The sequence below is a fragment of the Micromesistius poutassou genome (genome assembly GCF_964030765.1).
Source record: "Micromesistius poutassou genome assembly, chromosome: 4".
In the NCBI taxonomy this organism is placed as follows: Eukaryota; Metazoa; Chordata; class Actinopteri; order Gadiformes; family Gadidae; genus Micromesistius; species Micromesistius poutassou.
The window spans coordinates 15510376-15527832 of record NC_140274.1 but is presented as its reverse complement, the minus strand read 5'-3'; the positions used below and the strand labels follow the sequence as shown (position 1 = coordinate 15527832).

Genomic DNA, 17457 nt, shown 5'->3' with positions numbered 1-17457 from the left:
GGAGGAAAATGTTGGAGCACGGGGTAGAGGCAAGCTGATGAACAGCGTCTAGGGGTTGTGTTCAGAGATCGGAGATGCCAGACGAGTATCAGACTAGACTCAACTAAACAAGACCAAACCAGACCAGACTGAACCATAGCAGATCAGACTCAACTACATTAGATGAGACCATGCCATGCTAGACCAGACTATATTAGACCAGACTTCACTAAAACACACGATAATATACAAGACCTGACTACACCCGACTACCAGTACTAGACTAGACTATACTAGACGACACCAGAGTAAACCAGACTAGTAGAATAGATAGATAAGATAGATAGATAGATAAGACTTTATTGTCTGTTACCCGAGGGTTACAGGACATGGGTGTTGAGGGGTCCTCAGTGATCAGGTTGGCTTTCCTGATCACTGCACGGCTGTACAGCTCAGATAGAGGGGGTTGGGGGGAGCCAGTTATTTTGGCAGCCTGATTCACTATGCGTGTGAGTTTTGTTATGTGTTTGATGGTGAGTTGATTGTACCAGAAAGAGATATTGAAAGTGAGAACTGATTCAATGAACCAAAGTTAAAATGTCCTTGTTGACCTGAAATGCTCCGAGTTTCCTGAGAAGGTGGAGACGTTGTTCTGCTTTTTTGTATGTTGTGTCTGTGTGTTGTGAGAAGGACAGGGAAGTGTCCATTTCTATGCCCAGTAGTAAAAACCTGTACTTGTTCCACTAGCTGACCCTGGATGTTAACTGGCTGGAACAGAGGTGATGCCTTGTCTCGGCCCCCACAGCATAGCTCCTTTGTTTTTGTGATGTTGAGTTCCAAGGAGAGCTCAACAAAAGTTTGGGCCAGGTTGTCTACTACCTCCTGGTAGCGAGTTGGGGTGTCAGTGTTAGCCATGTGTGCAACTAAGGCAATGTCGTCAGCATATTTAAAAAGTGCCATACCTTCACTGTGACACAAGATGTTGTTGGTGTACACAGAGAAGAGGATTGGTGATAAAACGCAGCCTTGGGGGAGCCCAGTATTTAAAATGAGCTTGGTTGATTTAACCCAATTAAAATACACCTGTTGTGGTCTGTCCAGCAGAAAACTTTTAGTCCACAGGTTCAGTGTTGGGTGAACCTGAAGATCAGAGAGGTGATGTAAAAGTTTTTCAATGGTAAAAAAAAAAAAAAAAAAAAAAAAAAGCTGAGGAAAAGTCCATGAATAAAATCCTGGTGTGTGGATGTTTTAAGTTTTTGGTGACAGTGTCTAGAAGTGAGAGGCTTGCATCCTCCACACCACGTCTTGCCCTGTAGGCAAGACGTGGTGTGGAGGAACTGGTGTGAGTCCAGCTTGTCTGACACCATGCTTGATAGGAGGTTACAGACCACCCTCTCCATACATTTGCACAGCACAGATGTTAGTGCCACTGATCTGTAGTCCTTTAGGTCCTTAGCATGTGCCTTTTTGGGCATTGGGATGATGGCGGATTCCCTCCACTGGTCAGGGACACAGCCAGAGTCCAGGAGATGTTGAAACAGCCTGGTAAGAATGCCACTTAGCTGAGTGGAGCATTCTTTCAGCACCCTGCCTCTAAGCCTGTCAGGGCCAGAGGCCTTGTGTGCGTTGACTCTGTGCAGTATGGAGGTCACTAGCTGCTCATCGATAAAGAGGGGTTGGAGGTTGGAGCTGGGGGTTGGGGGGACCCAGGTGGTTGTCGTGCTGCCCCCATTGAAGTGGGTGAAAAAGTTAAATTTCTCTGCAAGAGTTGGGTCTGTTGTTTGGTAGGCGTTACAGTATCCTCACAGAATAAGATGTAGGAGGTAAGTACGTCTGTTAAAAAGTTAAAATCATTGTCACTATCATTAAAAAACAAATCCCAGTCTGTTAATTCAAAACAGCTTGAATCGGCTGCCTCCTTATTCCATACTCTGATGCATTGTGTTATGGGTTTCCCTGTTTTCAATTTGGACCTGTATCTTGGCAATAACAAAATTACATTGTGATCGGAGCGGCTGAGGGGTGGGCGTGATTTTGAAATATGCTGGGATGTTACTGTAGCATAAGTCAAGTGTATTCTGCATTCTCGTGGGGATAGTGACATATTGCTCTAGATTTGGCAGATAGGTGATAATATCGCACCTATTAAAGTCGCCCAGAATAAACACTGGTTGGTCTCCAGTCTGATTGACAGCTCTGTTATAGCTCTCAGCTATGTGTTCGGCAGCTAGATTAAAGTTGGGCCCTGGGACATACTAAGATGACAGTGATCTAGAAGAATTCCCAGGGTAGATAGTGAGGTCTAAAAGACAGTCATTATTTTGTAGTGTTTGCAACACGCAGTCTCCCTCACCGTAGTGTTTGTTGCCCACTTGTCGTTGACAGCCATGCAGAGCCCGCCCCCAATTTTCTTCCCTGTTCTTGTTGCGTCTCTGTCAAAGCGAATGATGTTAAAACCATCCAGGTGAAAGTTTGTATCCTCAGTGAGCCATGTCTCGGTGAAGCAAAAGGGACTGGTTTGCCTATAATCCGGATTGTATCTGATGAGTGTGGAAAGTTCCTTGGTCTTGCTTCTTAGTGATCTGACGTTCGATAGGGTTATCGCAGATAAGGGTAGCCGGCCGCCTCTCCACCTCAGTCTGTTCAGTACGCCTCCTCTCGAGACTCTTTTCCTTCGTATCTGACTTCTCTTGTGCCCCTGAAGTATTTCAAGTGGTTGTGTGGAGGGGATCCGTCGGTTCCCTGCTGGTGTCTCAGCTCCATTAAGTAGTTGCGTGAGTAGGTTTGTCTACCTGGGGCTGCTGTGAGAGGCTGCATCGGTTGTAAGCAGAGTCCATTCACATGTTTTAGATTGGCGATCATTTGCCAAAGATAGGCCAGATAAAGAGCTGTCTCGCTCAACATCCTGAAGAAACATAACATACAGTAGAACAGTAAAAACTTCACGGTAAAACACGCAAACACTGAGACGTGTCAGGAGTCGCTCACACAGGGTAGCGCCCCCCCTCTAATCAGGTCATATAGACCAGACCAAGATCAGACCTCATCTCAGACTCCTCTTTGTACCATTGGTTAAAACAAGCCTTTAAAACCATATACAAGGGCAGAGACTAGTTTGTTATTTTATTCTGCAAATAACATGAATGGAACAATTCATGGCATTAATCAAGTGGTGAATAATCTTTTCTTCCCCTGAAATGTATCTCTGTCACTCTGATTTGTATAATTCACTTAGACAAAGCTCTATACGAAAAAAGTGGGACTGATTGATTAACGGACTGACATAACCTGTGTTCCATTATGATAATTTTGGATTTCAATTTAGTGATTCATATCATTTATGTACTGTAAATGTACCGTTGTTTAATATTCCAAGTGAATAATTCTATATTCAACGGTATCTCACAAAATATCTATTCAACTGTCGCACTCTGAGTGCAAAAGCATCGAGCATTCATCACATTAAACTATTTTGAAAGCTTTGCATTATTTTTCTATTGTCGTGGTTCAGCCTTTAAAGGTCATTCTTCGCCTTTTGGTCAGAATCCCTGGAGATTTAAACTATCCACTTGGCTCTTGCACAGGTTGCGACGTCATTTATAAACATGAGTTGAGCAACAGAGTGGGGAAACAGAGGGGAAGATATAGAGAGAAAAAGAGAAGAGAGAAAGAGCTGGAAGGATAGAAAGAGAAAGTGTGACAGATTGAGATATGTGGGAACTGCACTACAGCAAAGAAACAACACCTCTTTATATATATTTTTTCATTTAGCAGACGCTCAGCTCCAGGCTGCCTGGGGGTTAGGCTGGGATCTTGGGGATTGAATCAACTACCTTTGGGCTGGGCGTCGAACATCCTAATCACTACACTTCCCAACAACATAAAAAACAACATGTTGTTAATACAAATAACAGCATGCATGGATTAATTAGTTAATTAATGACAGTATGCTAAGTATTCAGCGCAGCAGCAGTATTAGTTCGATTTCCCTTTGGATCCTGCTGAGTCGACCATTAAAGTACCCAGCTTTAACCTCTACTATAAAAATGTTCCTACCGCTCTTCCTAATGAAAGCAAAAAGAACAGATTAGCCGATTATCGATGTGCATCGCTCTGGTTTAAACCATCACATACAACACAGCGCAAGCTAAACATATCAGTATCGGCTTTCTGCTGATGGCGTCCTTTTAACTTCTCCTTCCCTCTGCAGCTGAATCAGTCACACAGGTAACAACTCCACACAAATACACACCAGGACACTGTGTGTGTGTGTGTGTGTGTGTGTGTGTGTGTTTATGTCCAATTGTGTGTGCGTGCGTGCGTGCGTGCGTGCGTGCGTGTGTAGGTCTATGCATGTGTATGTGTATATATATATGCTTTGTGTAGCTTTGTGTTGTCAAGATGCCATCTGTATTCATTCATTATTTTCTGTCAGTTTTTGTATCTTTATATAATTTTTACTATTTTTGTTGAATGTCTGTTCTTGTTAAATAAAAGTGTTGTGTATATATATATATATAGTCTTGGACCTAAGGAAGCCTAAGTGGTCGTCAAGTTGTCAGCTAATGGGTATCCTTAAGTAAAGGTAAACAACCACACACACACACACACACACACACACACACACACACACACACACACACAGTGTCTTCCGCGCCACACTGCTAATAACAGCAGTACATCCCTGTGCAGTCTGGGCTAGTCCGACTAGTGGGAGCTAATGCTAATGCTATCTCATGATGCTGTGTGCGCTGAGGGGAAAGCGCGGTGATGAGGAGCGCTTGGCGATGCCTTCCCCAAGGGGGATGCGAAGCTAGCACAGCGCTGATGTAAAGCGGGGGATGATTCATGGCTGGCAGTGCGGCGGCGAGGAGGGCCGCAGAGAGGGGGATTACAGATGCGCCATTAGAGAAGGAGCGAGGGGCAGCTCTGTCTGGGATGAGGGGGAGATATAATTGGCTGTGGAGGGTTTCTTTTCATTTCTAACGATCCGGTAAATCTACACTCTGCTCAAAGAGCGGCTGGGCTCCCCGTGTCGCTCCAAACTCTCCCAGGATGACAACAAAAACAAACAACAACAACAACAACAACAATGGAGAGACCAACGGAGACCTTGTCCAGAGTCTATGCTGGAGTAGAGATGGATGGATGGACAACTAGATAGACAGACAAAAAGACAGGCAGGCAGACAGACTGAAAAGACGCACAGAATGACGGGCAGACAGATGGAGGGGGGACAGACAAACCGATAGACAGGCAGACAGACTTATGGCTGGTTTGACAGATAGACAGACAAATAGATAGATCAACTTCAATGAGCCGTACAGATGGAATGATGATGATAATAATAATGGAATTGTCTTGTTGCCATAGTAATGGTGATGGATGATTAGGAGTTAATCAGCATCTGCAGTTCCCCAGGAAAGCAGACAGTAGTACCAAAATACCACAACATAACACAAAATGCCACAAAAGTCGGTAAGGTTCCAGTGCTAAATAATAGTGCTATTAATAATTATGATCCCCCCTATTTGGTGAACTCACTACACTAAAATAGTTAGCCAGCACCGCCAGAAACCACTTTCTCTAATTTATTCCCGTTTGTCTTTGGGAGCGTTGGCGCAACCCGCCAATATTACAAACCTGAAACGTGTGAAAACAATAAACCGTGTCCTCGCTAGAGCAGTTTGTCCATTATGGGCTACTGTATGAACACGCTCATTCTAAGGTAGCAGAAACACAACAATTCATATTTGCATTGGAATATACACTATTAAAACATAGTTATGAATATCATATTCCATTACTGACAAGTATGTTTGGCCAAATGCCGCACAATTATAAACCCTGCACCTTTAAGGTAGAAGTTTAAATAAAGGTAATGGATTAGGGGAAGTTAGGTAGAGGAGAAGATGAAGGTCGTTAAGGTAAGGGGTTAAGGTAAGATAAAGTATATTTATTTATCCCAGATGGGAAATAAGTAAGCATAAAGATAGAGGTAAAGGTCAGGGTTATCGTAAGGGAGAGGTAGAATATTATGCAAAGGGAAATTGAGAGTTTAAGGGTTAGGGTTAGGGTTAGGGTTAAAGTAGAAGGTTAAGGTAAATGGGAAGGTAATGTAAAGGTAAAGGTTCATATAAAAGGTATTCTAATGGAAAAGAAAGAGGTTAAGTGAAAGGTTAAGATAAAGGTAGAATTAAAGGTAAAGGTGTGTGTTCTCACCTGGCGAGTGTGGCGGTGGCGTGCACATGAGCACCACCCCTTGGCCCTCCCGTACGGACACGCCCCCTCTGGTCTTAGGACTGAAGGCTCCGAGGTCTGGAACACAACACAGTACTAGTTAACACAACACACAGTACTAGTTAACACACCGCACACACAGTACTAGTTAATACAACACACAGTACTAGTTAACACAACGCACAGTACTAGTTAACACAACGCATAGTACTAGTTAATCCAACACACAATACTAGTAAACAGAACGCACACACAGTACTAGTTAACACAACGCACAGTACTTGTTAACACAATGCACAGTACTAGTAAACACACCGCACAGTACTAGTTAACACACCGCACAGTACTAGTTAACACACCGCACAATAATAATTATCACACTGCATAGTACTAGTTAACACAATGCACAATAATAGTTAACACAACGCACAGTACTATTTAACACAGTGCTAGGTAACACAGTGTAAGTTAACACAGTGCTAGCTAACACAGTGCTAGTTAGATCGTTCTTAAAACAGTGCTACTAAGAGAGTACTTCCTCAAGAGAGAACTTAACACGCAGCATAGCACACTGTGTGAATAAACCAAACACAGTGCTTCTCAAAGATAAGCTGATAAGCGTCACTTCTTTAAGAGACACAACACTGGAACACAGAAGTTGTTAATGACTAGGCTCATGGATGGCTGAGGTAATTTCCTCTAATGCAGGACAATCATCTGTTCATTTAGGATCCTTCTGATGGTCCAGAGTAGGTTAATCCCACTGGGAATACTCTATATCTCACAGTATTGTAGCTCCTCACATTAGAAAACATGCCTATAACGTCTGAGACGTAATTTCTCTCTTTCTCAATCTAAATTCCAGACCTTCACTGGATCGACCAGGCAGAAACCGAAGCATGAATATTAACATGCTAATACATAGCATTTATCTTTCTGGTCTCACTGATTATCTGGTGTAACATCCTGTGGGTAGGTTGCCCTGGTGTGTAAATAAAGGATAGTAACCGACAACTCAGAATATTACCATTTGATGTCCGCCATTTAATTCTAGTGTCCAAATTCTTACTCGAATTTGGCATGAATTTAAAGTCCCTGCTCATAATGTCTTTGGCATTATGAGCAGGGAACAACGGAACATATATTCACCATGAGGCTTTGTGGAAAACTAACTCTGGTAAGTGCACAGATGGTCAAACATAAGTCTTCAGAAAAGACAAGAATAACTTTTTGGGGAGCAGTGATTGTGGATGGGTCTTCTGGGATTGGGCTTCATATTGCCTGTCTTGTGTTTGTTGTTAATGCAGCGCCCTCAAACACAAAGCCCAGCATCAGGCCAGGAACCGGGGGCAGGTTGTACACCTCCAGGCTCCAGGGCCGTGTTTACTGGGGAATCGCCGGGTAATTCGATCTGGCAGCTATTTGTAAAAAACCTGAACCACTGCCGATTTTCTGCCACATTGAAAACGGATCATAGTTCAAGGGCTGCATCTCAAAACGAGGCATGCAGTCAATTTGGGTTTCTTTCTTGAAATACCAAAGCTCAAAAGGTCTCTGGCAGCCCTACGGGAAGAAATCACAAGAAAATGTCAGGTAACATTTGTGGTGAATTGATAATAAACAGCACAACTATTAAATGTGTGATAATTACATACGCATATTCTGTGATGGCTTGGCACAGGGGCACATAAATAACACCGCAGAATGAACACGCCACCCTTTACGGTTTTAGCAAAGTCATACAATAAATAAATAGCAGTTATGAGATGTGATGATGTTGAGGGAAACTGAGCCGCCCCAACCCTCACAAAACGATTGCGAAATGCCACTTCAGCCGGTCTGAGTCCCGAGTGCAACAATGTGATGTACGCTGTCCACCTCAGCATGTTTGATATTGACTCACACAGTCGATAGCGGTGGCAGTAGCACAAAACCTTGCTTCAGACCACGCAGAGAGAACGATGATGAATATTTCATTGAGCAGTGCGTTGCCTTCATGCGGGGCCACATGCTCAGGGCACATCCTGTCCGTCGGATTAGCAAGGGTTTGTTTCAGAATAAATATTTATTTGTACATGTTTTTTCGTTGTGCGTCGGTATTCAGAAATGGCACTTGAATGAGGAAGATCTTTCAGTGTATCCAAGCCCGAATTTAAAACATTTAGCACACCGTTAAAACTTAATTTTGAACATATGGTAGCTGAGATTTCTGACAGTGTTCATCAAATGAACCACTTCCCCTTGCATACAAATTTGCATCTTTAAAAATGCTGGGGAGACGAAGAGGCACAGCGGCACGTTCCCAGACTTAATTCACTGCCAATTCCTCGTTCTGCTTTACATTGATTGATTAACACATCCAGACGCATCTAGGACGATCAAATAAGTGTCGACTTAAGATTTGATCACTTTCCAATCTTTTGATTGGTTGGCCAGGAAATAATGTACCATTTCCTGTAGATAAACTGCTCACTGTTTATTATTAAGTTTCACACTCACAGGAAGTGAAGGGGAAAAAAAACATTTTTCCTGGGTTTTTACTATTGATTGTCCACTCATGGTCATCACCTGGTCTTTTCTCAACTCCCTGCTGACCTTCCACCCCTCCCCTCATCCAGAGACACATGAGTTAAAGCGAATCAATATGCTGCCTGTCCACCTAATGACCAAACACAAAATAAATGGCTGTTCGCGGACTTTAAAGCCACGGCGAATGAGGGGAGAGAGTTACGCTAGTGCCTGGAGAGATGAACAGAGGAAGTGAAAAGACAGGCCGACCGCCGGTGACTGCGACTTACATAATCCACAAAACGGCTAAACATGAATCTGCTTCAAAAAGTGACGGTTCGATAAAACGCGGGACGAGGCAGGGAAGATGGGATGCTCTTCAATCGCTATGGCAGCCCCTGACCCAAGCAGATCGTCCCACATGGTTGGAAAGGATCACTGCTCCGGCCTACCCCGCCAAACTGGGCGTGTACTTGACGACTCCCACAGCCGCAGAGTTTATGTGTTCTAAAAGCTCCCTTTAGAACTCTATCCAGGGCCACGATGTGAGGTCAAGTTGAGCAGTTAAAATAGGATGAAGGAAACACAGGAATAGCTTCACGGTGGAGGACTCGCGGTGTGCACAGCGAGCAGCGTTCTACCTGAACCGTAGTTAGGCTGGGGTCTGTGCAGAGAGGGGGAGAGGTGGGAGGAGAGGGGAAGGGAAGAGTAGGGGAGAAGAAGAGGAGGAGCAGCGAAGAGATGGGGAGGATTATATGACAGGGGGAGGAAGAAGAGGGGAGGACAAGAGGAGGAGCAGCGAAGAGATGGGGAGGATTATATGATGTGGAGGAAGAGGAGGGGAGGACAAGAGGAGGAGCAGAGAAGAGGAGGGTAGCGTGTGAGAAGGAGGAGACGAGGGTGAGGGGAGGTTAAGGGAAAAGGAGGAGAGGCAGAGATGGGGAAAGGAGGAAAAGCAAACAAGGGGAGAAAAGGAGGAGACGACGAGAGGAGGAGACCAGGGTGAGGTGAGGAGAGCAGGAGAATTCTCCGGGGAGTAAGATCAGAGAGCTACTTCCGCATGCTGCCTTCAAAGTCTTGACTGAAAAAAGGCGCTCAAGTAGGAGTTCAGAGACTCTGAATTTCAAAACAAAGAGAGGGAGCGCAAGAGAGAGAGGGATAGACGTACAGAGAGAGCTGGAGAGACCAACAGGGAGGGAGAGAAGGTCCCGCAGGAACATGTTTGGAGCCAGAGAACATGACCAGCGGGGTGAATATAGAACCAGATGAAAAAAATGTGTGTGCCTTGCTTGCTGATGAACTCTGCTTAGTCTCCCCTCTCTCTCGCACACTCTCTCTCTTTCTCTCTCACCTTCTGGCTTTCGACGTTTCTTTGCCATCTCTCTCCCTTCCCCTCTCATCTCCCTCCCTTCCTCCCACTCCCTCCAGCGTTCTCTCTCTATTCCTATTAGTCTCTCTCCTTCCCTCTCCCCTTTTTTATCTCCCTCTCTCTCTCTCTCCGCATCTCTCAATCTTCTCTAGCTCCCTCTCCCCCTCTCTTTCTCTCCCCTCTCATGTTTTACCTGCGAGCCATGAGAGCGTTGCGAGTTACTGAGCAGAGCTGCTATGAAGAGCAGAGTGAGGCGTAAACCAGCGGTTTTCTGGGATTCTGTCACGCAGCATAAATAAAACGAAAGAACAGTTGGTCCTTAGAAGTCCAGGCCCAGGAGCCAGGGGTCCATGTGACAACAGAATGCATGCTCTCCTGCGAGATGCTCCGTCAATAGCTCCGGGCATTGTGTACTTTGCTTTCTATGTAGCAGAAGGCCTATGTGGTTTGTGGTCGATTCTTGGAAAATACAACCGTTGCAATTATGAACAAACAAATAAACAGATAAATTAATTAATAAAATCTGATACAAGCGAATGACATGCATGGATTCCAGCAGTCGCAGTTGCCATAAATCCTAGAAACCTTTACTGCTCAGGACAACTTTAGAGTAAAAGTACTCGCCAGGTCGGTATTAGCATGTCTGGAGGTGCTTATTAAAGTTCTCAAACGTATTTGGATAGCCCTTTATCACCACCAAAATTATCCACCCCAACCCATAAGCACCCTGAAGGGCTAGTAAAACTGCCCCCAGAACCCGAAGAAGAAGGAACCCTTGAGAAGGAACACTGAAGGGAGTCTTCCTTTCTGGGACCGTTAAAAGTGCAATGGGGGCAGAATCGGCAGACATGTCAAAATAGCACAAAAAAGTCAGGACAAATGATGCTGAGCTTGTTTTTTCACAGGTCATGGCACAGTTTAAATGGGCAGGAATATCTAATTTTCGTTGTGGTCAAACCTCCATGTATGGAAGTGCTTTGAAAAGTAGCCTATTCGCCAAGTGCCACAAAGTGTAAACCACATTTCATCAAAGGAGATTCTCATAATGGCGACAAGACGACAGTTCTCATTTTTGTACACCTAAGCCCTACAGATTAATTTTCAAGAACGATTGAAAGCACATTATTAGTTTATTATAAGTAAGTATGTCACTGAAGGCAGTTCCAACCACAATGGGAGCTTGACATCGTTTTCTGAAAGGTACAGCTTTTCTGAGAACCAAAACCACGGCTGAATCCGACCGCATCGCTCGATGAATGAATCATAAACAACGGGGCAACAATCTTCAAATAGCTCACATTAACCGTGAGACCCCGAGAGAAAACGCAGAGAATTAAGGTTGCGCTTCTCAACTTCATGTCAAACAAGGTGTTCAACGGAAGCTGTTGAAAGTGAATCAAAACACGACAGGGTCGGCTTGGATCAGCGTACTTATTGGCCTAGGTCGGAGAGCCTGGGAATGAGGGCAGGGTCTGATGACAGACAATGAGTGGGGAAACCGACAGAACCGACCCGTCTCGCTTCACACCGGGTGATAAATACCCTCCATTCGTCATGCTGAAAGAGAGAGAGAGGAACAGAAGAACGAGGAGAAAGAGCGGGGAGAGGAGAGGCACTCCTGCATGTTAAAAGCATGGCTACAGGATGCGTCTCCTTAACTCTCCAACTACACCTCCCAAGGGGGCATTTGAAGGATATGTAGAGAGACTATTAAACCACTGCTGCTGTTCAATATGCAGCAGCGTTTAAATAATTAAGATTATGTTGATAGATATTGCAGTATCTGTACTGTGGCCTTGTCGCTGGTGAGCAATACAGGGTAGTTTGCTTCAGGGAATGGGGCTAATCGAAGCCAGATAGGCTTACGTTGGCATTTTTTGGCTATTGATCATAACTCATATCACAGTGTCTGTGTGATGGAGTATTATAGACACACTCTTTGGGAAACAATACATTTACATTTATTGGGCGCATGGAAACTTAATGCCTATGTTTGCTCCCCTAATATAAATATATATATATATGGAAATGAATGGACATATACATACCATCCACATATTGTGTAGCCCGTGGTGGGGCCGTTAAAGAACAGTTTAAAAAAGTACTGTTTACTGTTTAGTAGTAGTATATAGATAGTATCAAGGTAAGTTTGCCTGTTTGACTTCCAGGTAAACAACTATCCTGTAAATATTATCAGGCAAGATGCCCAAATCCCTACCTGCCCATTAATGAAAATTAATTCACTGTGAATTCACTTGAAAAAAAATTAAAAAATTAAAAAAAGTGTCTCCAAAGTCTGTGATTCCCAACCAGTTTGTGAGCAGTGCTTTGTTATAACAACAAAAATGACTGCATACAATTACAATTAGCTGAATATTATGTTGATTGTTGCTGAACAATAAAGAACCAGAAAAACAAGTGTGCCTCAGCTTCTTCCATTTTGACTACAATAGTTATGATTTCTAAATGATCACTGTGAAATATTAATTCAAATGAAAAATATGTCTGCATTAGAGTCAATGAAAGGGTACTTCTGCCGTACAGATGGGGCAACGGCGGTACACAAGACTAAAAAGGGTTGAAAACACTGTCCTCGATTACCTCAAAAAAGCTAAACAGTATAAGAAAAAGATAAAGATGTCTGTGTTAGGCGGATGAGAGGACTGTGATGGTGTACCGCGTACAGCTCCTAAACACATGGTGCGGATCAAAGAGAGACCCGGGGAGACACGAGGGGCGGGCAGGACCAGACGGGCCCTCTAGTCAGGGCTTAGAAGGACTCAGCGGGGAGCCTCATCTATTGATGTGGGTGAGGGGGCCGCTGTAGCCGTTATCAGGTTATCATCCGCTACAAACAGCCTGCCATCATCACAAACGCTAGGGCTCTGTAGCGTGGAAATAACTATTCATGACGGGGAGGTGGGAGGACAGGTTAGCATATTGGCTAGAGCAGTGGTTCTCAAAGTGGGCTCCGGGGGTCCGCGGGTGCGCATTGCCAGGGGGTCCGTGAAGAGTTTGCTTCTAAATACGTAAAAAAAGAAAACAAAACAAAAAAAAAACTAACCCTTTCTGTTCAAGAGTATGGATTAGTGTCTCTTGTGAATAACAGTTCAGTCACAGCAGTTTCTACCAGTGTCAGGGACAGTTAATGTTGAGATGTTATAAGTTACATTCAATTCACTTTCTGTAAAAGTTGTGCTCCAAGTTATCCTGCTTAGTTACTTGCTGTGGAAAGCAAAGACGTCAAGGTATATTTGTGTCTTTTTCAGAAAGCAATCCTGAGACGAGTTGGTCACTCTGCAGTCTGCACAGGGAACACGATGTAGCTTCTACCATGAGGTACCCATTTAAGTCAAAGTGTTCTCAATCAGATGCACAATACATAAGTAGTAATGGGGTGACTACAATTGCAAAACCAACATGTTACACTGTAACACAGTATCACTACACTGTGATCCAGACAAGGATATGTTTGGCTGTTCATTAGGAGTAAGTCATCTTGCTTGAAGAGGCCTTCAGACCTTCAGACTGCCCACTGGCTGTGGGAATTGTGAATCACACCTACCACTTTTAGGCTGGTCACTTACCACAGTATCCTGCTCTTAAATCTGAACTACCGTTCTAGAGTGAGATTCTGGTCCCTTCGGTGTGGCCATGGATTTCCGTATTGTTCTCTCCTGACAGGCTGCCAAGGCCAGAAAGTAAGCCTTCTCCATACTTACAACCAATCAAATCACGTCAGGGAAGCATGAAGCATTTTGGTTCTGCAAACTGGTGCTTCTCAAACCTTGAAAGGAATCAATGTGTGCCCGCAAGTTTCTGAGGGCTGCTTATCCCTGGGAAGGTTTGACAGGAGTTTAAGATCCTGTGTGAGCGGGTGGGATAGCAGTCTGGTTATATGGGATTACACACACACACACACACACACACACACACACACACACACACACACACACACACACACACACACACACACACACACACACACACACACACACACAGTGTTCTGTGTGCTGTTTCTGAGCTTCGAGCTGTGAAAGCGTACAATGTAAGTGAATTGTTTAATGCATAAACTAAGCCACTGAAATACACGTTTGTGACTCAAAATCACCCTATAATGCTAGCCTATCCCAGGAAACACACAAACAACAAGAGCCAAAAACAGCACTGAATTCCGATCATGGATCTGTGAAAAAACAATATATATTTAATTCCTTCTCCCTGGCCAGCCCACCATTCACCAAAAAAACAAATACATTTGTCCCCATAACAACACCATACCATGAAGTATCCTGCAAGTATCCTTAGAATAGCAACCAGATAGCCTCTCTCAAGCATACAAATCAGGCTATTACGGCCCTCGCTCCCGTTGAAACAAGAGAGGAGGCGACAACAGGACATCCCCCTTCAAGCGGCCTGGTCTGAGTGGTGTGGGGTGTGACTGTGCCGGCCGTCATCGACGGTGTACCTGGAGGTACGCCGAGTGGATGATCAGAGACAAATGTGCTTTTTTTGCTCTCAATTACCAGCAAGACCAGGAGTTCGAGAGCTAGCGGCGCGGCTAGCCGAGAGGATCAACGGCTCCACCAGCAGCAGCAGCAGCCCGGGGAGGAGCAGAGGCAGCGGGCGTAGCATCACTTCAGAGGGTACATATTTATACACCACCCCCCCCACCACACACACACACACACACACACACACACACACACACACACACACACACACACACACACACACTGCCCTCCTGAATCCAAACACGACTATTCTAAGTCAAATGGGATGAAGAGCCCCGAAGCCAATTATTAAAATTTCATCAAGGCCGGCTCGCGTTTTTTTATTATTTTATCTTATAATTTGTGTTGTGTGCTGGAGGCACCTGGAAGCTTTTTTTCCCAGTGAAACACATCTCCCTCCGTGATTGTGGCTTGATAGTCTTGTCAACGTCGGGACTCCGAAACCCCCTCCCATCTGCCCCCTCTTTCTTTTTAACTTTTTTATTTGTGCATGGGAATGCACAATCTTGATATCCCTTTTCCATTATTCTTCTTCCGACCAAACTTGTGCAATTAATGTGGCACATCTGGGCAATGACTTTTCATATTTGTAACCTTTATACTTTTTGAGATATTCTACTTTTAAAATACTCTTTTTTACAATGGAAGTCAATGTCATTCTCTGACACTTCATAACTTGGTCAATTTTTTATCGTTAACCTTCTTTCAAAGGTTTAACAAATCAAGACACTTGTATCTTCAATAATCTGAAAACAGAATTTCAATTACCTTTATACTTTTTTCATAATCACAGCTTAAGTTCCAACTAAAGGTCCACCTCATTTTCAGTTGGTCTCATTGATTTACTCTGAGGGGAGGCGAGGACTTGCCAGATTGGGCAGTTTTTTGCTGCTCAATTTGACTACATTTTAAGACGTTCAGGCAGCGTTGCCAGATTGGACAATTTTTCCCACCCAATTTGACTACTTTCAATCACGTTAGGCTGGAAAAATTAGCATTAGGCGAGTACATTCAATTTCGGCTGGTTTTTAAAAGTTTTTTAAAAACTGGCGGGATTATTATAATTCTGTCTACAGACATCAATCAATACCATACCTTTCATATGGCATATGGTTTGTTTAGCTAGTACCACTATTACTTCAGCTACTACTAGGCCTACTACTACTTCAGCGACTACTACTACTACAGCGACTACTACTACGACTACTACTATCTTCTAGCTTTGACAGTATTACAGTTTAGCTTCCAGCTTTTGTAACAATGTATTTCAGCACGCTTCTTCAGGTAATGCAATTCAGTGTCAGTCAGTTTTCGATTTCAGCTTCCAGGTTGTTCAGCAGTGCACTGAAATACATTTGACCTTCACTTTATTTGTTTCCAACCATTACATTTTTTCTAAATGGTGTGCATGTTTACATTGTTTACTCCATTTAGACTTTTGTCTCAAATCCTGTGTTCAAATCCTCTCACTTGATTTAAGCCATTTAACGTTTCATTACGTCTTAATCTATGTGGCTTTATTAAAACATATTTTCAACCTCACTTTGTATTACAGCACTCATCACATTTTCTGCAGGAAATGCATTTTCTAGTATTGACTGTGATTTACATTTTAAGAAGCATATCTAACTACCTCCCTCATCTTACCCATAGAAAACAGTTAATTGTTCAAAGGTTGTGCAATTAAGAGAAGACAAGAGACTGAAGTTGATGGTTTCTATGTTCAGTGTTTGATTTCTGTCCAACCATAACTCAACTCATCCACACTCAACTATCAATCTTTGCATTGGCTATATAACCCTCAGATGAATTTAACTGAAATATGGTTATGGTTCTTAGCAGATGCCTTTATCCAAAGTGACATGCAAAAGATCATAAAGATCACAGGCATTTCTATGCACAGTAATCTCTTATGTGTGGGATTATATTTTCTAGTTTATATATACCATTTTGTTTTAAATACTAAATACGTTTTAAGCACTATTCCAGACCATTTTTCACTATTTAGAATTTATTTATTGTAAATACTTTAAAATCGTATTTTATTTAATTTTACCAAATTGTATTTATCCTTTATACTTAATGCACCGGTCAGAGACAAACAAAATGTTGGTCCTTCTATTTGTCTTGTCCATTTGTTGTAATTGACAATAAAGCTGACTTTGACTTTGACTTGACTCCACAGGGCAGGGACGGTCTAGACGGGGGCAGGCGTACTCACAGGCGAACTGCAGCAGGGCGTCGCGACTCACGGCGGTCCCCAGGCTGCTGGTCGCGCGGCACTGGTACTTCCCGTAGTCCGCGCTCTCGCTGGCGTTGCTGATGATCAGGTTCCCGTCGAGGATGCTGTAGCGCTCGTCGTCCTCGGGGTCCACCTCGGTGCCGTTGATGAACCAGCTGGGAGGAGGAGAGGAGGAGAAGGGATTCAGACCCCCGGGCTCATTACGCGGGAGGAGACACAGAATTACGCCGAAGCCTTGTGTGTGCATAAGGGGTGTATCAAGTGGCACAATTATGATGCAATGTCAATAGGCATGATGTAAAACATTAATTTAATTGACAAAGAGGAAGCTATGGTCCCCTCGTGTTTGGGGAGCATTGAATGTAAAAAAGTCTCTTTTTGATTGGAGTTCAGTAAAGATATTGTTAGACAGAAGTGTACCTGTGAGTGTCAGACAGACGGGTATAAAGCCTTCCTGTATCAGATAGACAGGTATATAGCCTACTTGAGTGTGTTAGACAGACTGCAGACAGGTATAAAGTGTACTGTGGGAGTGGCAGCCTCACCTTTAAGCAGCCTCACCTGGCCGACAGATTGGACTCTGGAGCTGGGTGAGGCTGCACACC

The 17457-nt window shown here is 43.8% G+C and overlaps 1 protein-coding gene across 1 annotated transcript in view; it reads right to left on the bottom strand.

Moving 5' to 3' along the window:
* cntn5 (contactin 5) overlaps positions 1-17457 on the bottom strand; it is a gene marked incomplete at both ends in the record, with an annotated part of 101056 nt that overhangs the window by 62138 nt on the left and 21461 nt on the right. Inside the window, 2 exons of the mRNA XM_084466369.1 lie at positions 6202-6297; positions 16832-17007. Coding sequence (XP_084322495.1) covers positions 6202-6297; positions 16832-17007 — 272 coding nt within the window. The remainder of the gene's footprint in view (positions 1-6201; positions 6298-16831; positions 17008-17457) is intronic.